The sequence below is a fragment of the Phialemonium atrogriseum genome, assembly GCF_030411735.1.
Source record: "Phialemonium atrogriseum strain 8032-3 unplaced genomic scaffold QBC33scaffold_13, whole genome shotgun sequence".
NCBI classification, from domain to species: Eukaryota; Fungi; Ascomycota; class Sordariomycetes; order Cephalothecales; family Cephalothecaceae; genus Phialemonium; species Phialemonium atrogriseum.
This window is the reverse complement of record NW_026848150.1, coordinates 572,754-595,081: the sequence shown is the minus strand read 5'-3', so window position 1 is coordinate 595,081 and position 22,328 is coordinate 572,754. Positions and strand designations below refer to the sequence as shown.

Here is a 22,328-nt window from a genome sequence, read left to right as displayed (position 1 = left end):
TCGATGAAGAGGCCGCTCGCGGTGTCGATCCACCTCGCATCGATTACGTTCATCTTGTCCGTCTGTTCTCGGTTCGTATAATGTGGGTTGACTTCCAACATGTAATCCCGCCCCTCCGGGATCCTGGGAGTCTTGTAGTGGAAGACGGACATGTTGTAGTAGGCAGCTAGGTAAAACATGCTGCTCTCGGTGACTTGCATATCGACATCGGAGTCCCAGGGCATGATCTGGCAGTCGGGTTAGCCCATGTGATAGCCCCGAGGAGAGTGTAGGGGGTGGGCCCGACTTGTTTATTCCACCACCAGCCCAGAAGGCTGCCATGCACAAGCCATGTCTCTACGCCGAGATCTGAGAAAGTGGCCAGGAAGGTCTGCGCCAAGTTCTTCAGTGCTCTCTTTTGCTCAACATAGCCGAGCTTGTGGTCCGTAAATCTGCAACCGGGCCATCAGAAAACCTCGGTCGCCATGTAGGACGGCTACCACTTACCGGCCATCGTAGTGCGGATGGAAACTTCCAAGTAATGCACTTGTTAGTGATGTAGCAAGCAGCACATGGGGTTGATCAGCTCTTACCTTGATTCGTCTGAAGTCCATTGTTAGCGAACTATATAGATGCAAAACATGGGGCCAAGCCATTGGGTCCCAAGGTTTGTTTTAAAAAATGCTCACGTCGGGGTTGACCTACGGAAGTATTTGTGTTTCTTATCACTTGCTTTACCACCTCTCATATCCTTCAACAGTTTCCGTCTCATGGCCAAGAAGTCTGCATCTGTTGTTCGAAGCGGGATCGAGTGGGCAATGGATAGGAGGGCGATGAGGCTAAATAGTTTGTAGATGCGCATCGTGACAAGCAAGGCCCGGCAACCAACCAGACGAACTATTGAAGGTGTTGTGGTGTTTGTCCCAGAAACGAAGGCGAGGGGTATATGAATTGGGAACCAAGACTGCAGGCCTGCAACAACAAGGCGTTAACCGTCCCCCAGAAGGCACAATCGACGAGACGTTATTTCTAGAAACAGATCCGGAGACTGAAGGTCAAGAGAGCATGCGAGAACGCGCGCAAGAGAACAAGAGAGCAAGAGAGTGCCAGTTCCTGGGAATTGCCAGAGTGTCGTTTGGCCAGACCACAGTCATGGTGGGCAGAATAATGGAGGGCAAGGGCGAGAGAAGGGAGAAGCAGAGGCACGCGCCCTTCTTATTAGCTAGGTAGGTAGCTACCGCCGACCTTCCACCTTACCTAGGTAGGCACGGATACCTACCCTACCTACCTACCTACTTACTTACTACCTAGTTTGTAAGGAAGGTAGACCCAGAATTCTCAGAAGGGCGGAAGGGAGGGAGTGGACACTCTTCTCTTCGAGCCTTTTCGTCATCCATACATTCCGGCCTCCTCTCCCTGGGTCGCATTCCGACACCGGTCGCGTGCCAGTGGAACAACACCAGATACATGACGAAACGCAGTTATCCGAGACCCGACTGGAATCCAGCTCGTTGATCGCAGAGTACTGCGTACCTTATATTACCTTACTTCTCTGCCTCTCGGGGACAAGGTCGCACCACATCATCCTGTTTCGAACCCGATTTTGGGCCTCCCTGAGCGCCAAGCCGGGAATTGGGGCCCACATTGTGGCGTGCATACGACCCCGTTATTCGGCCGGTCTCCCGATTCCGGGTTCATTGAATGGGGTAGTAACGGGTAGGTACCAGGAAATTAATTGCGCATGTAGCAATCTGGAATGCACCTTCCCCCTCTCAGCCTCCACCCATTACCCCTACCTTGGGCAGGTAAGGTATTGCTCTGCCTTCGACACATACGACTAAAGGCCGGGCACCAATGGAGAATGATATTGCGAAACTAAATGTGTCTGTGTACCTGCATCGTATCCCTTTATCGGCCTTGCCCTTATTGCCATTAAAATGCCAGGCCAAGATTGTCTCATATGCCCTTCCATCGAGAGTTCGAGACTATCCTGCGCTGCCTTGGAAGTTCCAAGGACCCTGGCTTCCTTGTACAATATCGTCCATTGCGACCCGGCCAGTGTCCCGAATGTTCTCAGGCCGGCCCGTATGCTTGTTTGTCCACAATGTCTGAGGCAGGCCAGGCTCTGCAGTTTGCGCCACTCGAGTTCTTACCTTCTCTGATGACTGGCCATTTCAGCCAGGCGGGCTTGATTCATGTCACAGACGGGAATTTGTCAGGTAATCATGGTTCGACCCACCAGTGTGGTTGAGAGAGCCTTCAAGACAAGTTCTTTCGACTATGAACAACAGGTCGTCCCTGGTTCAGATATATGTCTTCCTCGGTGGAATCGTTAGATCACTGCCACGGAGGGAAGAAGTGTGAATATGGCGGCCTCTGCCGATAAGCTGCACCTAGGTATTGGAATGGTATTATCTTCATCCCTACTTGGATATCCCCTCTTGGATGCCCCTTCTTGGGTGTTCTCTGCTGTCCTCTCCACGTCATGTCCAGGCGGCTTTGTGGCAGTTACGGCCCTCACCCTGAGTTTTTGATACGGCAGGTGGGCAATATCAGGTTCTCAGCAGGAGGCCAAGCAGCTACCTGGAGCATTGGTGCTGATCATCGTATAGTCTGGCAATACATCTCCTATTTTATCAAAATGTGCGCAGGTGAATGGGAGACGAGGAAGAGGAGAGAACAGTACAAGGTACTGACTGACCTCGTAGGTTCCATCTATTCACTTGGGAGGCTGGAATATCATTGGGTCATGTATTTGACAACTTTGTCACTTTATCGGCCACAAGACAGTTAAGGTTCGTCCGCTCTCCGGGGAAACAAGAGAAGGTGAAAAATAAAGTCCTCGACGCGGTGCAGGGCAGTCACAATCTACAAACCACCGACAAATCCAACCTACCTCTCCTAAATCAAAATCGCCGGTCCATTGTTGATATTCACACAAACATAAAATATCGCCTCCTTGACTCTACATACAAGACTTCTTTACCACCGGTGCTGGTGTTGCTGGAGCAACTTCCAGAGTCATCCGCAGCCCACCTTCGGCCTTGATCACCACCAACCTTCTTTCACGGCGCACATATTCTCACAGTTCCATGGCCCGCCATGTGTATCTTCCATCCACCAGTCTGTCTTGTTTGTGACTGGCGTGAGGGATTCCTCTTTGTGCCATGCGAGGAATTCATGTCGCAAACCTTGCAGGATCACCCGAACCTAGATCGCCACATCCCACCCGGCACTCACTTCCACTGTCCCGAGCTCAGATGGCCCGCGTTTGGGGGTATGAAGATCCACGTTTGCGACCATTGCATGTACGAGATGAGCTATCTCCGCACCAGCCAGAACGGGCACTTTTTCAACTTGGTCCTGAAGGAGGTCCACAGACGAGTTAAAACGCGAGGCGAGGCAAAGAAGACAAATACCCCTTATATCCACCGGTCGCTACACGAGGACTTCTCCCAGTCCAATCTACACCACGACCCCGACTTCATGTTTCCGGCTGAGGATGGTATTCCGAATTTCTGGACGGCCCTGATGCGCAAGAACGGCTACAAGAACATTTTGGCCTCCTTAAAAGCCCAGATCTATCTGACTGAACTTGAGGAGCACGCCAGACATGACTACTGGGAGGTCCGAGCAGACCAGGCTGACAGCTCCTGGCTCACCGTGTGGATTCCTCTCTGCAACATCTGCAACGAAAATGCCACCAGCATCGACGAAGAAGACGATATCGACCAGGAGATCGAGTTTGAGCCCAACGCCTCAGCCTGGAAGACCATCCAGATGATCGACCCTGATCTGGCCGAAAATGGTTACTGGTTCCGTATCAGCACTGGAGATATCATCAAGCCATGCGTCACTTGCCGAAACAAGGAGGAGAAGTTCAGAGACGATGTCATCGACATGTTGGAGATCACCGAGAGTTGTGAATGGGTTCAGTCACTCATGCTGTGGCTGAAGCAGCGTCCGAACAAGGCCAACATCTGCTGGAACAGCGGCTGGTGTGAGGGGGCTCAGGACCCATCTGCCTCTCGGGGCCTCATCTCCAAACTTCTCCGAAAGCAGCTGATTCAGGAGGCCGAGGCTATCATGGATGCGAAATGGGAGGAGATGACAACCACGCCGTGGGATAATTTCGACCTCAACCCTGGATGTGTGCATCACTACCAGAAACACCACGGCATACCTCCCCACACAAAACCCTCCGGGCAGGCCTGACCGCCACTGCCTCTCGTTGAGATTGAGGACAGAGGGCATACCGGATCCGACTTCGACCGAAGCCACCTCACGATGGACCTGTTCCCCGGCAACCTGCCTTTTTTTTTGTTCTTTCTTCTCGCCCGCCACATGTTTTGGGCTGCTTTACCAACGTCTACCCATGTTCCCACCGAATATCTCTGGAGTCTGGTCATGGCATTTGCCTCGGACCCGAGAATTCGAAGGAAGGGATCTGATTCAGGACTTTGTTGAATTGTACAGAGTTACAAAAAAGGGATTACGAGTCATAATTGCTTGATTTAAAAAGGCAGATGGTCTCAATAGTACCATAGGGCACAGTGATAAAGGAGAAAAAGAGAACAGGTACATACCTCATCTTCAAAGTTCATGAATGAAAATGGTGAGGCCGCCACCGTCCGCGGAGTTGGCGTTGAGAATTGGCAGATGTCAGCCAGCTGCCAGATACTCCGAGTTTCCAGTCGTAATTACGTACTGCACCTGATTGCTTGGCATTCTGACGCGGTTGAGAGGGGGAGCTGTGCTGTCTCCAACGCCGACGACATCAGCTGTCCATCTCGCCTGGATCTTCTCAAGCCATCCTTTCTGACAACTGTGGAGCGCATATGAACCTTGAGATCCAAACGCTACAGCTTCCCTTTCTCTCCCGACCTCCGCAAACCCTCGAGCTCTAGACAGCGGGCAAGTGATGCGGTAACCCGTTCTGTCCGAGTGGCCTCTTATCTCGAGCTTCGTCGTCACCAGAACAACCCTAGATAAAACTCTCGACCTGCCCAAGATGGGTGCCTGGAACGTATGTTGGCGCTGGCCTGGCGATATGAAGTGCGCTGACAATAGGCCCAGATCTTTCGGATAGCTGCCGACCTGTCCCATCTGGCGGCAAAATGCATCCTCATCTTCTCCATCCATCGCAATAGGAGCGCCGAAGGTGGGTGTTTCCTCGGACTTCATCGCATAATGGCTTGATACTGATGGCGACATCGCAGGTGTATCCCTCATTACCCAGATATTCTACGCCGCCGTATTTTGCACGAGATACACCGACCTGTTTAGGACGACAAATGCCTGGAACTACGTCTTCAAGATCTTCTATATCCTGTCGTCATTCTACACCATTGTCATCATGCGCTGGCTGTATCCTCGGACTCGAGAGCGTGAAATCGCATGGAAGATGGGCGCCGTCGTTTTGGGGGCGTCTCTCGTGGTCTCGCCACTTGCGATGCTCATTTTCGAGAAGAAGGTCGACTGGAGCTTTGGGACTGTAAGTTGGCCGAAGATGCGAGCGGAGCCTGGTTCAAAATCTAACGCATCGTACTGTAGCTCCTCTGGGCATTCTCTCAGGTCCTCGAATCTGTGTGTGTCCTCCCCCAGCTGCTCCTGCTGCGCCAGACGACCGTCCCGACCGTCATCACATCCTTCTACATCCTGTTCCTCGGCTCCTACCGAGGCCTCTACGTGCTCAACTGGATCCTGCGCGGCCTCGACTCCAACGACAAGCCCCCCAAGGCCATCTCGGTCATCTTCGGCCTCATCCAGACGGCCCTCTACCTGGACTTTGCGTGGGTGTACTGGACGCGGCAGCGCGTCAAGCTGCGCAACGGCGGCGTCGTGGACGCCGACGACCTGCGCCGGGGCTGGCTGCTCAGCCGGATATTCGGCAAGCACGTCGACGACGACGGGGCCGACGATGAGGAGAGCGCGCCGGCGCTGGGCGGTGGCGCCCGCGATCGCAACGGGGCGGCGCCGGGAGCGCCCCCGCCGCAGCGCACCTCCAGGGCCAAGTGGGGCGCCCGCGGCATCTCGATCAGCGCCGACGACGGAGTGCTGGAGCGGGAGCGGGGGCGGTCGCTGGATGACGACGACGAGGAGGAGCACGGGGTGACCGCGGCCGTGGACCCGGACGCGAAGATGCAGGACCCGGACGAGCTGGCGAGAGCGCTCGATGATGACGAGGATGATGTCCTTCCGGGTGCGTCAGGGGGCTCGGGAGGTGGGCCCAGCGGTGTGAGGAATGGGGATGAATGGCGCGACAACTGAAGAGTTATGAGGGAGTAACGAGAGCACAAGCGTTTTGTATTCACCAGATTGACTACGCAACCACCAGGATTTCGATGGGAGAAAAAAGACCGTTCCTAGAATCAGGATCAGGAGGGTAGACATATTCATTAGTTTCTGGGGGCCAAACGGGAACCCGGTAATCTTGGGACGGTATTATTCACGGATCATTCAGAGAAGCTCTAGCGAGCTGGTGGACGAGTGTTGTGCATATGCTTTGTCGCATTCTCCTATATTATACAGAATGATGGGACGTCTCTACACAGAATGCTCCAGCTCTGTCGTCCGCGGCTGCTTCTAGGGTACATGAGAGTGTCCCGGGAAGTTATTTATAAGAAGATCACCGACCAGCTTCTAGACGCGAGCGGATATGGACCGACATTATCTCGGGCCCCGTCGCAGGATTCCGGCTAATGTATGGGGCGTCATGGCAGTCAAACGGGGGTGCGCCCGGATTGACGACTGGGAGGTCCCAGAACCCTTGTTAATACAACCCATGGACTGGACGGAAGGATCTGGATCCCTGTTCGAGGGCGTCCTTGGCATCTGTACCGGCGGACACTACGGCGGTAGTTTGTTGACGAAGTGGGAACCAAAAGGTCGATCCCGCTCAAACTTATCAGAGTGGTTATCGTCTATGCCTTCTCGACCGGCGTGGGAATAAGCAGCATTATGGCAGCCTGGTCCAATCTCCTCCCTCGAGTTTGCAGCTATTGGCCTGTCGCACACTTAGCGATGGTTTCGTCCTGTTCTTTGCAACTGCGCGCCACTAGCCCCCATCGATTGGTAGATGACGGCCACTGGACTGCGATCTTCCGAAATCCCCGTTTACTTATAGAGACCTGCGCAAGCAACCTCTTGGCCCCTTGGTGCCTTCTCTCGTACGTTCACGCCACAGGGCACGGGGGTTCACTCCGCGCGACCCCTGACCCATGTCTAATATCGTGCCGCAGGTTGCATTTTGTAGCAGTTTAGGCCGACCATTCCCGCCCCCACCCTTCTCGGTCTCGCTGTTCCCCTGTTCAAAGGGTGGTGGCTCTCACTCTCGCTGCTCTCCGTCTTCTCCTCCGACCTTGCTCCTTCTCCCTGGTGACTGCGATTGACTGCCAGCTGCCAGCCAACGGATGCGCCATCAACAACCTCGGAACAAAAAAGGACGAGCCTGGATGACGAGGACGCTTTGAGTGATGAAAGATGACGAGCGTATCAAGATGGACAAGGGTGAACTCGGGGCCTCCGAGCCCTTCAAATTCATCATCCCCGACCCCCGGCGGCCAGCAGCACAGCCCGGCCTCGAGGTAACCCGCTTCGCCGAGAACGAGGCGTCGTCGCCGGAAGTCGTCGTCGTCGCACCACCCCCGCCGCCCCACCTGGACTTGGCGGCGAGGACGCTGCCGGAGGCCCAGTCCCCTTACGATGCCGGTCCGGAGTTGGCGGATTCCCGCCCGGAGAGGTCGGCCTCGACGACGTCCCGGTCGCGATCGTCGGCGCTGGGCGAAGGGGACGGCGAGTTGCGCCACCGGTCCCCGACAGAGGTGTCGCCCAGCCCGCACCTGCAGTCCATGAAAGTCGAGGGGACGCCGACGCCGCCCGCGCCGGAGGGGAAGCGGGGGAGACGCATCTTGGGGATGCCGGCTGCGGGGTTCTGGATCCTGGTCTTCGTCCTTGTTCTGCTAGCAAACGCCACGGCGGTTGGGGTTGCCCTCGGCGTGACCAACTCGTAAGTCCATTTCAAGCCGGGGAACCTTCCCCCTTACCCCGGATCCAACCCATGTTTGCATGTCTTTGCATCTTGCCCCCCTGAACGGACACTTACGTGGATGCCCCTACCTAGGAAGAAAAGATCTAGTGCGACCGCGGCGGGAAACTCGTCGTCGCCGACGCCGACCAGCCAGGGCATTCCGGGAGTGGTGTCGCCCGCCCCGATAAACCAGTACTGCCCCGATGGCAACGACAGCGTCATCATTCCATATGACGCATCCGGCTCTCCCGTAGGTCTCCCCTGCTCCCTCCCCAAACCTCCTTCCTCCTTCCCTCTTATCCTCCCCACCCCCAAACGCCCACATAAATCCTAACCCCACACCGTCCCCCAGATTGTCTTCAACCAAGAACAACCCATGTCCTTCCGCATGCACTGCAACACCTACTGGGCGGCCATGGGGCCCAACCCGTCGGTCCGCGACATCCTGGTCGTCTACGCGCCCGACATGTACGCGTGCCTGTGCCTGTGCGCGGCCTACAACGCGGGCTACAGCGACGCCGTGGGCGACGACGTGGCTGTCGGCGGCGGCATCTGCGTCTCGGCTGCCCTGGTCCGTGGTCCCGCCCAGTTCTGCCACCTGCAGAACGCCACGGGCGAGAATGACACGGCCGGCGCCTTCGGGAACCCCGTCGACACGGCTGTCCTGGTCGGGGACTGGGCGGGCCTGCCGGCGGGCAATCTGACGCTGGCTTTTGGGGGGAATTTGCCTGCCGACCAGGAGGTGGAGGATGGGGCGGTATGAGACGGGGTGTGTTTTTGGGGCGGGTGTTGGGATGGGTTTGGGTTTATGGGTCGATATCTTGGGTGGCTGGCGTTACGAAGGCAGACAAATGGGAATCTACGCAAGCGACCTTTGGCGAAACTTGGGTTGGCGTACAAATATATATATCTACCAACGTCAAACTTGGAGAAAGACGAGGCGTAGGATTTTATGGGGGCCGGTTGGAAAAGGGGTCGACGATACCCTCATCAATGACAAGTTCATTTCTCCGCGAGACAGCTGGCAGCATTCCGGGTCAAAAATAGTCGGCATCTATTGTTTGCGACTAATGTTGAGGTGAGCAGTAGGTCGGAACGCAATGCCTACCAAATGACCCATGTTCCCATTTGTTCCTATGCAAGACAACAGGATGAAGAGCGAACTGTAACCCAAAAGCGTATGTGAGATCATCAAGATGGGATATATATAACAAACACCTTCATTCCTCCAGAACATAATTTCACTCCAGATATACGGTGAATTGACCCCCCCCTAGCCGGCCTTAACCCATGCGCCCTTATAACACCCAATCATGAAACCGAGCCCAGCCTCGAAACCTCCCACAGAGCTCGCAGCACAGCCAGTCCACTTCCCTGCGTCTCCACCGTCCTCCCACGCCCCCGGTCATTGGGATCCGAAGTCCCGGACCCGGCGACAGGCGCCGTCCGGCCCGAGGATGCACGCTCAACCGGACCACTCAGCGGCTGCTGTTGTTGACCTGGCTCTGCCGGCTCGTGCGGTGGCGGCGACCCCAGAGCCGTGTCCCACCGAGGATCGTCAGGGACTCGGCGATTCCTGTAGTCTACAGCGCCGCCATGTTGCTGCGGTTCCGCATCTCCGTCGGCCACGTAGTAGTCCGACGTGAGGTTCAGCAGGCCGGCGGTCCACCACATGCCGAACACGCCCCTCGAGTCGCGCGTGCGCAGCGCCGCCATCGCGTTGTGCCGGAGCCAGCCGGTGTAGGCCCGACAGGCCCTGGCGTGTGCCTCCCTGGCCTTCTCGAGACCGTCGTCGTCTTGTTGTTGTTCGTAGACGGTGTGCGGGGGTGGCAGGTCCGGGGCCGGCTCCAGGGGCGCGCAGAACGCCGCGAGGTGGTGGAAGAATATCCCCTTGAAGGTGTGGCTGTTTTGCGAGCAGTCGCCGCGCACGTCACACTTGTCCTCCAGGACCCCGGCCCTGCCTAGGCCGTGCCAGCGGGGCAGGGGGCTGCCTGGCTGAAGCGCCGGGAGGTCGTCGGCTGGTCGGTCTCGGGCCAGGTCGTACCCCGTCGCTGCAATCACGTTCTGGATGAGGCTGTGGCCATCTTTGAGATAGGATGTGTTACGTGTCACTTTGAATAGGCCGAGTTGGCCTGTGAGGATGACTCCCTGGTTGTAGGTGTAGACCATCTCATTCCGAGCATCGCACTTGGTGTTGGGATCGCTTTTGTTGCGGAACCCGGAGATGTGGAAGCCATCAACGAAGAGTCCCTGTTCGTTCGTCATGTTCGAGTTCATGAGCCAGGCGTAGCCTTCTACTGCTGCGTAGAGGTATCTGGGATCATGGGGCTTCCAATCAGCTACATCCGACAGATCTGCATCGCCGCCGCTGCAGTCGGAGCGGGAGCCAAAGGGGCAGGTATTGACATCCCCCGGGAAGTAGAGGAACATCGATATCGACGCGGCGATGAACAGCTCGTTTGTGATGGCGTTCTTGTAGGGCTCCAGCCGCGGGTTCCACGTCATCCCGCCTCCGCAGAGCGTATAGTCCCACCCCTTCGAGGCGAGCTCCCAGAACACCCTCGCCCGGTGGGCAAAGGACGGGACCCAGAGGTTGCCATGCCATGTTTGGTTCCGCAGGATGGATGGTATGTCTTCGCCGAGGCCGGTCGCCTGCGGCCCTTTCTGGTAGCGTAACTCTGTGTGGAGCTCGACGAACTGGGTGGTATCAAGCCAGCCCAGGACGACCCAGAGCATATCATCAAATGCCTGGTGTCTGATTGAGAGGTCATTCTGTCCAAAGTACGAGCTCACCACCTGTGAGAAATAATGGTTTATGATATTCTCTTTGACCCTGTAGTCTTCGCTCTCGTCGAGCCGAACGAGGTCCAGGCTCTGGGAAAGCGATGTCAAAGTCCCAGAGACGTGGGACCCCATGACAGCGGCCGTCCAATCGATGGCCTTGGGCCAGTGGCCCATCCATGGCTGGAAGTACTCGCTCTGCAGCACCCGAAGTGCATCGAGAACTTCCTCGAGCACTTGGAGATCCGGCGACTGGCCTGCCGCCCTGCTGGCTGGAAAGTCGGATGGCAAGAACGACTTCGAGGCCGCACAGCCGGCGGCGGTAAGCACCGCCGTGAACAACAAGCCCGGGAGCATTGCCAACGTCCACAGAGGCCGATTTGCGGCTTTCTCCCCCCTAAGAAGATATGGTGACCTGAAAAAGCAAATCTGACAGATCGGAAGGAAGCCGAACAGCAGCCGACAAGAGGGGTCGTCCTCGCAAGGCTAGCAGCCCAAGAGACCAACACCGCATCACATTTGCCGAAAGGCAACTGAGCCACTCAAAGGTTGAGAGCCTCCATTGCTTGGGCGAGAGAACTGGTTGAAGGCTTGAAATTGACGGACGATCTAATAATGCCTCAGGAAAACGGGGGTGCTTCGTAGCCAGGACGGTTGAGGGACGGTTGAGAGCTCGCAGGAGAAGAGACTCGGCCAAATATGACGCAGAAACAAGCTGCGTTGGATGATGAAACAAGACTAGCTACAGCAACGAGAAATCCCCAAAGCCACAAGAAACTCGACATCCAGAGGAGGGTGGTGGTGGGCAGCGGCCAGAGCAGTTCTGCCAACCCCGATCTGACCCTGCTGTGGCAGCTGCCGCCACTCGGGTCTGCAGGGCGATCTGGTGCAGCTGATGGTTGGTGGAAGTGCAGGATGCACCCCGTTGTGGAGCACATGACTGGGGACGGCGAGCCTCCGCGCGGGGTAACAAAGGACTAGGTTGTGACTGGGCTGAGCAACCGTTTGCAAGGCTTCCGAGTGGCGAATCGTGCTTGCCGAGAAGGACAGTCAAAGAGAGATATCCGCGTGCAGTTTGCACTCGGAAGCCTGCCGCTTCTAGAGCCGCACTTGTACTTGTGCGCCCTCGTAAATGGCTCCGTAGAGTCCACGATAGCAGCAAGGTAAGGAGAAATACTGGGCGGTGGTTAGCACTTCTGTACACACCAATGGACATTTATCTCCTATCTTGCAACTTCTGTAAATATGGAATCCATGCATACGCTTCTGCAGCTCTGCTGCAAGACGTGACCCCCCTGCATGATCCTGATTCCATCCCACCCTTCCAATGCTTGGGTCCTGGTGATAGCCTCTATACCCCATTACTGTCTGTATTTGACCTTATGTGAGGCCATCCCATCAGAGCGTCTTGTACAACCGAAGAGCGTGACATATCAGGCCAAAGCATCGGACCGGGGACGGGGAAATGAATATTGATCGATTAAAGCCACTCCCAAAGCAGGCCAGAGTTCAAACTCGGTGAACTCGGATTTGATGCCGCTCAAAAACGCCGTGCCCCAACTCCCAAAATCGCAAACCCATACGGCATCGCTGCCGATACATACATACACGGAGGCTGCTCCCTATTGAGGTAGCAGTTGGCGCCCCAGACCTAAACACGCACCCCCCTGCGCCCAATCTAATCAACAAATCGTTTCTCGAACTCCCGGCAGAGCTTGGGAGTAATCTCATCGCTGCTCATGCCCTCGACCTCCCACAGGACGCCCTTGCGCGCGTAGTGCTCCAGCAGCGGCTCGCTGGTCTCGCGGAACTTGCGGAACCTAGATCGGTAGACCTCCTCGTCGTCGTCGGACCTGCGCACCAGCGGCTCCCCGGTGACGTCGTCGCGGCCGGGCACCTGGGGGGCGTTGTACGTGGTGTTGTAGACCCTCCCGGACGGCTCGTGCACCCACCGGCCCGAGATGCGCTCCACGATGACCTCGAGGGGCGTGTTGATGGACACGGCGAGGTTGATGGGCACGATCGCGTCCAGGCGCTCGGCCTGCGTCGCCGTCCGCGGGAAGCCGTCGAGGAGGAACGAGGCCGAGGGGTCGTCGGATGCTCGGGGCTGGACGTAGCTGTTCCGCGCGAGCGCGGGGGAGGAGAGGAACGCCGCCACCTCGGCATCGTCGTCTAGTGACTGTCCCTCAGTCGCCATCCCCGACGAGCATAGGGTCATGACGTTGGCCTTGTTGTTCCCCGAGAACAGCCATCCCCGCTGGTTGAGTTCGTTGCTGATGAGGCGCAGGATCAAATCGTCGGAGACCAGACCGCCGGCTTTCATCGTGCTCTCGACCTTGATGCCTGTGAAGGGTCTGTCAGCAGGAGATGGCATTGTGTGCGATGCGGGGGCATCTCTATGGGGTGTTGCATACCGAGTGGTGTTCTCTGCTTGACATTATTGCGAAGGAGATCCCCCGAGCTTATGGCGGAGAGCTGCGGGAAGCGGTGTAATAACCTCTCTGATTGAGTGCCCTTCCCCACGCCAGGAGCTCCAACTAAGATGACACGCGCAGCCCTTCGGAGTCTCATATTATGCCCAGATCCGGGGTGGAAGGAAAGACAGGATCCAAATGGTAAAGGATTGTGCTGTGGTAGAAGCGCCTCTCGATGTCGAGGCAGACCGAGGTCGGCGCGAGATGTTATACAATTTTATAAGGATGCGGGGAAGCACACAGGCTGCCGACCGATCCTCTCTATGACTCCAGGATATAGAAGTATTTTAGATGGGGTATGAAATAAAATATATATATCCACGGCGCTTCAAGGGAAACCCATGACGGAAGGAGAGAACTGCAGAAGGAGCAGAGACAGGCGAAAGAACACCCTAAAGAGGGGTGAAATGATATTCGTAGGTGGTGTAGTCACTGTGGTGTGCTTCCGCTTACGGCGTAGTCCGAGGCAGAGGCGGCTTCTCTACCTCTAGGCAGGTACGCGTACAGATTTGGCTTGGGGAATCCCCGAAGCATGAGTGGACAATTGCGAGTGGGTTTCACAGGGCAAGATTCCCTCACCAAAAGGTACATCTATTTTGTTGAGGATGGGATGGAAGACGGAGGTATTGAATTCCGTTTTATTGATATGCCCATATGAATTCGGTTTAGCACCTTACAAAACTGTACGAACTACTCACTAGAGAATACATGGAATATTGGGTGTATTTCGCCTGAAAAGTACTTAGCTCTTGTGACGGAAAAGAAACGGGGAATTATGTGTGTTAGGCTGGGCTGTGTGTAAACTCCACTCCGTCCTCGGTGACTATTAAGTCCGTGTTCATTCAACCAGGTACCTAGGTACCTAACCGTACCAACCTTAGGTACCTACGCAGTATTCAGCATCGAACCTCAGGGGCAAGACGGAGAGCTTCGGCAAAGCTGGTCAACACAAGTAGGTAGTCAACCTGGAAATAGGTTCCTCCTTTGGGATTGTCAGCGACTGGATAGGCTCAGCGCCACAAATGCTAACTTGAAGTCGGTATCCGTATTCCCCTGCTTTCACATGCGACGCCGCCGCGAGTCACGGCCCAGAAACTGCATGTGGTAGGGCATGTACTTCCGTAGAAGTCCGGTAACACCCGGCCAACCGAGATCGCCCAGCCGCTCTTCAAACCCAAACAAGCTTTTGCCTCTGCTGAGTTGATCCGTGCTAACGGTGGACATGTCGGGTACAGCTAAGACTTATCCACTACGTGATTGGACCACTCAGGAGCCGCCACGGGCGGAACTGCTGGAACCACTTGCAGGATCCAAAGACGGGGACTTGCGATCTCGACGTGTGACACTAACCCGTTTGAATTCTTCATTTCCATCCTGTGCATCTTCTTTTTCATCTTCATTCTTGTATTACTGGCTACTCTTGTATTGGATTCCAACTCTCGCTCTTCATTACAAAGTCACCCCTTAAGCAGACCACAAGCATGAGCGCTTCAGCCACTGTCGCAAGACGGGCTGTCGTCCTTAACCCCTTTTCAGGTCCAGGTATGTTCTCGCCACCCCGTCGCACAATTTTCCAGATCCCATGTTGACCTTTGAATGTATAAGGACGAGCGATCCCAAGATCAGCTTTCCAAGCCGCTTCGGCGCAGCTTGTGCGAAACTCCAGAGGCCGCGCGCTCCGCAATCCCGCCGTTGCCATCTTGATCCCTGTCCGGCACTTGGCAACCGATACTCACACTCATTCGGGGCCGCCATCCGGCCCGCCGCCGGGCTTCAACGTCGAGGAGGCTAAGAAACCCCTTTCGAAACAAGCCGACGCGAACAAGCCGACGACGTCCAAGGATTCCGCTGTGAAAACGGCGGCGGAGAAGGAGGCAGGCCTGAGCTCGGATGCCGCACGCCTGACTCAGCTGGACGCGTCCGGGGAGGTGGCTGTCGACAAGAAGGATGGCAAGAAGGAGGAGAAGAAGCTCACTGTGGCGCAGAAGATCAAGAGGGAGGCACAACACTACTGGGACGGAACCAAATTGCTGGCGACCGAGGTCAGGATCAGCTCTCGGCTTGCCCTAAAGATGGCAGCCGGCTATGAGCTCACAAGGCGCGAACACCGACAACTTCAGCGAACAGTTCAGGATCTTGGGCGCTTGGTGCCTTTCTCAGTCTTCGTCATCGTCCCCTTTGCCGAGCTGCTCCTCCCGGTCGCGTTGAAGCTCTTTCCCAACATGCTTCCAAGCACCTATGAGGGCCAGAAGACCAAGGACCAAAAAGCCTCTACCCTTCGGGCTACTCGAAAGGAAGTGAGCGGGTTCCTGCGCAAGACCCTCAGGGAGACGGGGTTGCCCCTGACCCCTGCCACGACTCAAAAGGAGGAGTTCACCAACTTCTTCCGGAAGGTTCGGGCGACCGGAGAAAAGCCCACGGTGGACGACGTGATCACGGTGTGCAAGATCTTCAAGGATGATGTGACTCTGGACAACTTGTCACGCCCGCAGCTCGTTTCCATGTGCCGATACATGAACCTGAACACGTTCGGCACGGACATGATGCTTCGGTACCAGATTCGCCATAGGATGCGACAGATCAAGCGCGACGACCGGGTCCTCAGCTACGAGGGGGTTGACAGCCTGACCGTCTTGGAGCTGCAGACGGCTTGTGCCAGCCGTGGCATCCGCACCCATGGTGTATCGCCGGCGAAGTTGAGGGATGATCTCCAGACCTGGCTGCATCTCAGACTCAGGGAAGGCGTCCCATCAACGCTCTTGGTGCTGAGCAACGCCTACATGTACGGCCAGTCGCAGAGTGAGGACGAGATCACCAACCAGATCGACACGCTGACCCAGGTCTTGTCATCCATCCCGGAGGAGCTGTTCCACGAGATCGAGCTGGAGGTGCACAATGCCGAGGGCGCAGCGACTAACAAGCAGCGTCTCGAAGTGGTCAAGGAACAGGAGGAGCTGATCGAGGAGGAGAACGAGCAGAACCAGGAGAACCAGGAGACCGGATTCGCCACGCCGAGGGATACGGAGAATATCGACGAGAAAGAAGAAAGGCAGATGCAGGCGCAAGATGCGGGAGTGGAGAAGGCCCAGGTCAGCGAGGCCGTGGACGCCGAACACGACCAGCTCGACGCCAAGCAGCAGGCGCCGGTTGACAAACCGGCCAAGAGCGCCGAGAAATAGCTTACCTCAAACCTGGGGATTTTTCCTTTGTGATGTGACATTACGGAACCGGGGGGATTTTGCCCTGCCCCAAGGGAGGGGTTAGAGGTGAAGATACACTCAGGGATTCAGGAGTATCAGGGACACCAGCAATGGAGCTTAGACCAAACATCTCGACACAGGAACTGCTCATAGACCAAATCCAGTCACATATTAGCATCATTCCAACGGCGAACACTTGACCATGCATTCAGACCACGTAAAAGGGGGAAAATGTGTAAATTCCACCGAGGATGTCAGTTCAGCAGGATGGCTGGTGCCTCTGGGTACTTGGTCCCTATTCCCAAACTCTCTCTCAGTCCGATTATTAAAGCCAGCCTATCTAGACATGGATCATCCAGAATCTTGCCTTTATAGTGAAACTGTAATCAACAAATACCGTAGGTCATCTTTCCCCTGGTAGGCACCTATCCAAAGTTCATTTCTATGTATGAGACGACGATACAAATGGTGACACTTGATGACCAAAGCACACTAACCAAGATGGGACAATCCCTTGCCAAGCGACAAGGTTCATCCCCCCCACCACCCAACCAGCCGACCCCAGGTATACGTCAATTCTAGGTTGCTGCCACCAACACACCTAAGCTACCTACCTACCTCCTGCCCACCTTACTCCTGCCATGCAAACACTCCCGCGCCTTTGACGACGAACATTGACTGCAATACAACTTGTGCCTTGCCCCATAGCCATATCGCTGACCTGAATTCTTTCCGCCCATCTTTCCCTGCACAGCACTGCCTATTCCCCCCACAGGCCGGCGTGGCTCCACGCCAGCGAGGGAACCAACCAAGTAGCCAAGATGGCTGGCATTGACCAGGACAACTTCTCCAACATCTCATGGCACAGCGAGCAGAATGCCGGCCTAGGACCTTCGAGTGCCGCCGTGAATGATGCTACAAGTCCGGAATTCTCCACCAGTCGACAAGACGCCGGGCTAGACCGAGACGAAAATACCCACCATCATCCCCACGGCCTCGAGCTTGGCCACGGCGAGGAGCTCCTCGAGTGTATTGTATCTGAGCCGCACAAGGAGAACGATGGCACCAAAGACGCATATGTATCTTATCTGATCACTACCAACGTAGGTTCCTCCTCCATGCCCAGCCCTTTCTTTCCCGGCTGCCTGGAAAGCCAAACCGCGAACGGGCTCGAGGAAGCAAGCTAACATGCCCCCTTCTCTCACCCCCAGTCCACCTTCCCATCCTTCCAAAAGCCCACCACCACCGTCCGCCGCCGCTTCACCGACTTTGTCTTCCTGTACAAGACGCTCTCCCGGGACTACCAGGCCGCCGCCGTGCCGCCGCTCCCCGACAAGCAGCGCATGGAGTACGTGCGGGGGGACCGGTTCGGGGCGGACTTCACGATGCGGCGCGCGCACTCGCTGCAGCGGTTCCTGGCGCGCCTGGCGCTACACCCGGACCTCCGGCGCGCGCCCATCCTGCACACCTTCCTCGAGTCGCACGACTGGAACGCCACGATGCGGGCTCGGTCGGCCCGCGGGCTGGGGGTCGGGGGCCCCGGCGATGCGATTGGCGGCGGCGGCGGCGGTTCCGGGGGTGGTGGAGGTGCCGGTGGTGGTGGTGGCGGTGGTGCCGCGGGCGGCGGCGGAGGCGGCGTCTTCGACACGTTCGCCGACAGCTTCATCAACGCCTTCACCAAGGTCCACCGGCCGGACCGGCGGTTCATCGAGGTTAAGGAGCGGTCGGACAAGCTGGACGAGGACCTGTCCAACGTGGAGAAGGTCATGGTGCGCGTGGCGCGGCGGGAGACGGACCTCGAGGCAGACATGCGCGACCTGGCAGAGCAGTTCCAGCGGCTGATCGTGCTGGAGCCCGGGGTGGAGGCGGCGACGCACGCGTTCGCGGCCAGCGTCGAGGACACGGCGGCGGGGCTGAAGCGGCTCAAGGACCACACGGACGGCGACTACATCGGCAGCCTGCGCGACATGGCGGCGTACAGCGGGGCGCTCAAGACGCTCCTCAAGGCGCGCGAGCAGAAGCAGCTCGACTTTGAGCAGCTGACCGAGTACCTGAACAAGAGCACGGCGGACCGCGACGTCCTGGCCTCGGGCCACGGGCACGGCTACTACGGCGGCGGCTCGGGCCCGCTCGGCGGCGCCGGCGGCTTCATCCGCTCAAAGATCGAGGACGTGCGCGGCGTCGACCACGAGCGCAGCCGCCGCGACCGCCAGCGCAAGCTGGAGCTGCGCGTCGACGAGCTCACCCGCGAGGTCGAGGCCGCGCGCGCAGAGGCCGAGGTCTTCGACGACATGGTCGTCCGCGAGGTCGCCACGTTCGAGCGCGTCAAGCGCCTCGAGTTCCGCCGCCAGCTGGCCGGCCTCGCGGGCGCGCATGTCGCCTTCTACGACGGCGTCGCTGATGTGTGGGAGCGGTACGTGCAGGAGATGGAGAGGGAGGGCGTCGTGCTGCCTGCTTGAGGGGGGTTGGGGGAGGAAGGGGAGGTGGCTGAGTTTGCCCTGGATGAGGGTGGTTTAGAGAATGGAAATAGAATATATCAGGGAGCAGGGAAAGGGGGGAAGGAGAAGGCGAGGGCTGCGGTGGAAAGTAATTCGCGATCATTCGCTACCCGGCCGTTTGTGTTCATTCGTAGGTTAGGTGCATGCGGAAGTCCTCGAGATCGGACTGGCGTTTGCATTATCCGGCAATTGGATCGTTTCCCTCTTTCTTGGCTGTGCGTGGTTCGTTTAATGAGGAGAAACATGGGTTTTGCTCGAGTCGGTATGGGCTTTGTCAAAGGTTCCCAAGTAGATCCATCGGCCCCTATGGTTTGGCATACACACAAACAAGACACTCAAAAATTACATGACCGAGTATCTTGAAGATGCAAATAAGTATATATGGTGCCTCTCTGGCTGAAGCACTTCACTCCTTTACCTTACATATACAAGCTATGTCTATACAGAAACGCCATGAGCCACTGCTGTTTATCCATTTTGCACGCGCACACACAAGAATGTACTACCTGCTGCCACCACTCCTCAACGGCCTCCTGTCATCTCCACCCTCCTCCCGTCGCCTTTCCTCGTCGTCATCGTCGTCGTCGTCGTCGTCGTCGTCGTCGTCGTCGTCATCATCATCACCAATAACGTGATGCTGCTCTTCCTCGTCCTCCTCGTGGCTACCACGATCACCCCGAAGCCCGCGCTTCTCGCTCATCTGCTGCTGGGCGCCATCGTCGGAGCGGTCGCGGTACTCCTCGGCGTCGAGGTCGTCCTCGTCCTCGCTCCCGCCGGCGAAGGCGTCGTACAGCTCGCCGCCCCTCGTCTTCCGACCTTTGCCCTTCTTCCCGCCCGAGACGCCGCCGCGCTTCTCCCCGCCGCCGTTGAGGCCCTCGGCCTCCTCCTCGTCGAGGAGCTCGAACTCGTAGTCGTCGCGCGTGCCGTTCCTGAGGCGCTTGCGGCGCGCCATCCAGAAGTAGACGCCGAGCGCGCAGCAGAAGACGACGATCAGGACCATGGACCCGTAGATCCAGGCTTGCGTGCTCGCGGAGACACCGAAAGTGGGCAGGAAGGAAGGCAGCCAGGTGCTGCTGCTGGTTTGGCTTTCTGCGGCCTCGCTCGACGGGGAAGGAGTGGCGGTCGGCTTGGTGTTGACTGGTCGGTCTGGTTGGCCGGAAGTTGCAGTAAGGGGCTTGGATTGAGTGGCCGTCGCGACAGGCGGAAGTGTGGTGGTTGAGGCGGGAAGGGTGGTGGTCGCCACAGCGTCGTGGTCGTCATCGTCTTCTTCAGTAGGCATTGGTAGATTCTTCGCCTTCGAGGCATCGATACTCTCGCCCCAGAGTTTGAGATGCCAATCGACGAAGGTGCCCTCGTGTTCATTGACAATGGTATCCTTCACAATGACAGTCCACGTCCCGAGCCCAGATTCGCCCCTGAAGAGGGTATTAGCAAGCCTGAGCTTTGAAACCCAGTACAACTCTTAAGAGAATGCTCGCTGTTGCTTACCAGTGAACGACACTCATGAACGTCCAGTCGACGTATCCTTGCTTGGTGTCATCAAGCCGGCGCGGAACAGAGAGATGACTGACGACATTGTCGGGGCTGACCAGATCGACACTGATGTCGCCTCTGCGGGTATGATCGACGTTCATAGTGACGGTGATATGCTCGACGCGCTCCAGGTTAGCCTCACGGAGCATATCCGGGTTGACATCGAAGCTAACTGCCAGGCCTTTCTCTCCCTGGGGAATGGTCTTATTGACATGGACCCAAGGAGAGAAAAACCAGGCCTGTGGCTTGACATTCTTCCACGTCTTGGCAGCCTCGACAATACCGTACGAGTCAATCTTGCCATAACCAAAGGTGTGGCTAAACTTCTTGCCGCTCGTCGTGTCCTGCCATTCGCCCGTGTCGAGGTTGACCGGAACGGCGGTGCCCATAGCAAGATATTGCAGATCCCTCCACGTCAGATCCGGGCGGACCTGGAGGACGAGCGCAAAGATGCCAGCAGCAAGAGGAGCGGCAGCAGAGGTGCCGCCATGGCCGTCGTAGCAAGCGTTTTCACCAACATCAGTGGTGTGCTTTGCGGAGAGTCAGTCAGAGCTGGTCAGAGTCGGTCGGGAATCCTCCCATGTACTTACGATTGCGTCTCCGCCGCCGCTGGAGTAGGTCACAACCAGACCCGCAGAGCACTTCTCAGAATACCACGGGTGAGCCCCTTTCCGGTCTATTGCGCCAACGGTGATACTGTAGATACTGTTTGTGTATCCGTCGAAGTTGCAGTTATCGTCGTTACCGGCCCCGTTACCGCTGGCAAACACATAGATGGACCCGAGACCACCACGCCCGTTCTGCACGGCGTTCAGCATGGCACGCCGGATGAGGATGCCAGGGGCGTCCATGCTTTTGCCATCATCCGGCGGTCCCCAGGAGCATGAGTAGATCTGGTTATGTTCGAAATCGTAGTTCATCGCAACGGCTTCGTCGGCGTCCGAGATCAGCTTAGAAAGGATTCGCAGACCGGCGATCTTTGAGTCATAGGCAACACCAACACCGCAGACGTCGTTTTTGACGGCGGACACCTCGCCGGCGCACCGAGTGCCGTGGCGGTCGTCCGATAGCCGTGGTCTAGGCTCGTTCGTCTTGTCGTTGAAGTCATACGACCCTTCCGCATAGTAGTTTGCCTTCAGATCATTGCTGTACATATCCAGCCCGTCGTCGACGATAGCGACTGTCGCATTCTTGCCCGTGATACCCTGCAGCCACACATCGGTCACGTTGACGTCGTGGCCAACCTGCACTGGATTAAAGAGATGCCACTGAGCGTTGAAGATGGGATCGCGAATGCCCAAGGTTTGAGCAACTTGTTCTTGCTTCTTGACAGCCGACTCAACAGGAACCTCTGCTTGCCGAGAGGCCAAGTTAATTGGACCAGCGGGAGCAGCAGGCGGGACCCTCTTCTCCCACGGCTTGCGGAGTTGTTGCTTCTGGGAAAACATGACGCCGTCCAGCACATGTCGGTCGTTTAAATCCCTCTTCCGCCGTCTTCTCTCGGTCAACTCTCTCTTGACAATATCACCTTCTGTCCTCCTGGCCGCAAATATATGATGGTCCTTCAGTTCGCCCAAGGGACCTTCATGAGACAGGCCCAGGCTTCGGGCAACCTCGTCAGGCGACGACTGCGAGTCGAGATGGAGGACATAGTAATCGTTGGCGTCGAAGTTTCGCGGGAGGACTTTGGTAGCTGTCGAGAAGACCGCGAGGCCCAGCAGGGCGGCAATCGACGTAACTTTCATTGTGCCGGATTGCGACGGGGGGGAAAGAAAGCCCCTCGGTGAGAGGAAGAGAATCGACGAGAGTAGCTACACTTCAGAGCATGTGGCCA

The 22,328-nt window shown here is 56.9% G+C and overlaps 9 protein-coding genes across 9 annotated transcripts; 5 read left to right on the top strand and 4 right to left on the bottom strand.

Annotated features, from left to right (window-relative positions):
* Positions 1-236: 236 nt before the first annotated feature.
* On the bottom strand, positions 237-942 carry QBC33DRAFT_79684 (uncharacterized protein). The gene is made up of 3 exons (XM_060433080.1): positions 681-942; positions 573-582; positions 237-510 (listed from the first exon to the last, which is right to left on the bottom strand). Exons 1-3 carry the CDS (start codon positions 839-841, stop codon positions 385-387), a joined length of 297 nt encoding a protein of 98 aa, XP_060283368.1. The 5' UTR covers positions 842-942; the 3' UTR covers positions 237-384.
* A 1,954-nt stretch (positions 943-2,896) lies between these two features.
* On the top strand, positions 2,897-4,575 carry QBC33DRAFT_539377 (uncharacterized protein). The gene has a single exon (XM_060427983.1). The coding sequence runs from the start codon at positions 3,082-3,084 to the stop codon at positions 4,192-4,194; it is 1,113 nt and encodes a 370-aa protein (XP_060283367.1). The 5' UTR covers positions 2,897-3,081; the 3' UTR covers positions 4,195-4,575.
* Positions 4,576-4,906: 331 nt separating this feature from the next.
* QBC33DRAFT_79526 (ER lumen protein retaining receptor-domain-containing protein) lies at positions 4,907-6,594 on the top strand. The gene is made up of 4 exons (XM_060433079.1): positions 4,907-5,005; positions 5,050-5,140; positions 5,199-5,473; positions 5,533-6,594. The coding sequence occupies exons 1-4, from the start codon at positions 4,991-4,993 to the stop codon at positions 6,247-6,249; spliced, it is 1,098 nt and encodes a 365-aa protein (XP_060283366.1). The 5' UTR covers positions 4,907-4,990; the 3' UTR covers positions 6,250-6,594.
* A 1,386-nt stretch (positions 6,595-7,980) lies between these two features.
* On the top strand, positions 7,981-9,224 carry QBC33DRAFT_539370 (uncharacterized protein). The gene is made up of 2 exons (XM_060427982.1): positions 7,981-8,258; positions 8,361-9,224. Exons 1-2 carry the CDS (start codon positions 8,088-8,090, stop codon positions 8,769-8,771), a joined length of 582 nt encoding a protein of 193 aa, XP_060283365.1. The 5' UTR covers positions 7,981-8,087; the 3' UTR covers positions 8,772-9,224.
* QBC33DRAFT_79499 (glycoside hydrolase, family 76) lies at positions 9,067-11,339 on the bottom strand. The gene has a single exon (XM_060433077.1). It carries the CDS (start codon positions 11,144-11,146, stop codon positions 9,320-9,322), a length of 1,827 nt encoding a protein of 608 aa, XP_060283364.1. The 5' UTR covers positions 11,147-11,339; the 3' UTR covers positions 9,067-9,319.
* Positions 11,340-12,236: 897 nt separating this feature from the next.
* QBC33DRAFT_79505 (mitochondrial GTP:AMP phosphotransferase) lies at positions 12,237-13,526 on the bottom strand. Its single transcript, XM_060433078.1, has 2 exons — positions 13,204-13,526; positions 12,237-13,132 (listed from the first exon to the last, which is right to left on the bottom strand). Exons 1-2 carry the CDS (start codon positions 13,358-13,360, stop codon positions 12,468-12,470), a joined length of 822 nt encoding a protein of 273 aa, XP_060283363.1. The 5' UTR covers positions 13,361-13,526; the 3' UTR covers positions 12,237-12,467.
* Positions 13,527-14,479: 953 nt separating this feature from the next.
* Positions 14,480-16,779, top strand: QBC33DRAFT_492328 (mitochondrial distribution and morphology protein 38). Its single transcript, XM_060425493.1, has 2 exons — positions 14,480-14,805; positions 14,869-16,779. Exons 1-2 carry the CDS (start codon positions 14,745-14,747, stop codon positions 16,440-16,442), a joined length of 1,635 nt encoding a protein of 544 aa, XP_060283362.1. The 5' UTR covers positions 14,480-14,744; the 3' UTR covers positions 16,443-16,779.
* A 279-nt stretch (positions 16,780-17,058) lies between these two features.
* Positions 17,059-18,925, top strand: QBC33DRAFT_472607 (PX domain-containing protein; the record flags this gene model as incomplete). Its single annotated transcript, XM_060425212.1, has 3 exons — positions 17,059-17,566; positions 17,675-18,059; positions 18,096-18,925. The coding sequence occupies exons 1-3, from the start codon at positions 17,285-17,287 to the stop codon at positions 18,920-18,922; spliced, it is 1,494 nt and encodes a 497-aa protein (XP_060283361.1). The 5' UTR covers positions 17,059-17,284.
* A 538-nt stretch (positions 18,926-19,463) lies between these two features.
* QBC33DRAFT_559272 (peptidase S8/S53 domain-containing protein) lies at positions 19,464-22,239 on the bottom strand (the record flags this gene model as incomplete). Its single annotated transcript, XM_060429957.1, has 3 exons — positions 19,464-20,376; positions 20,450-21,024; positions 21,085-22,239. The coding sequence occupies 3 exons, from the start codon at positions 22,237-22,239 to the stop codon at positions 19,464-19,466; spliced, it is 2,643 nt and encodes an 880-aa protein (XP_060283360.1).
* Positions 22,240-22,328: the final 89 nt, after the last annotated feature.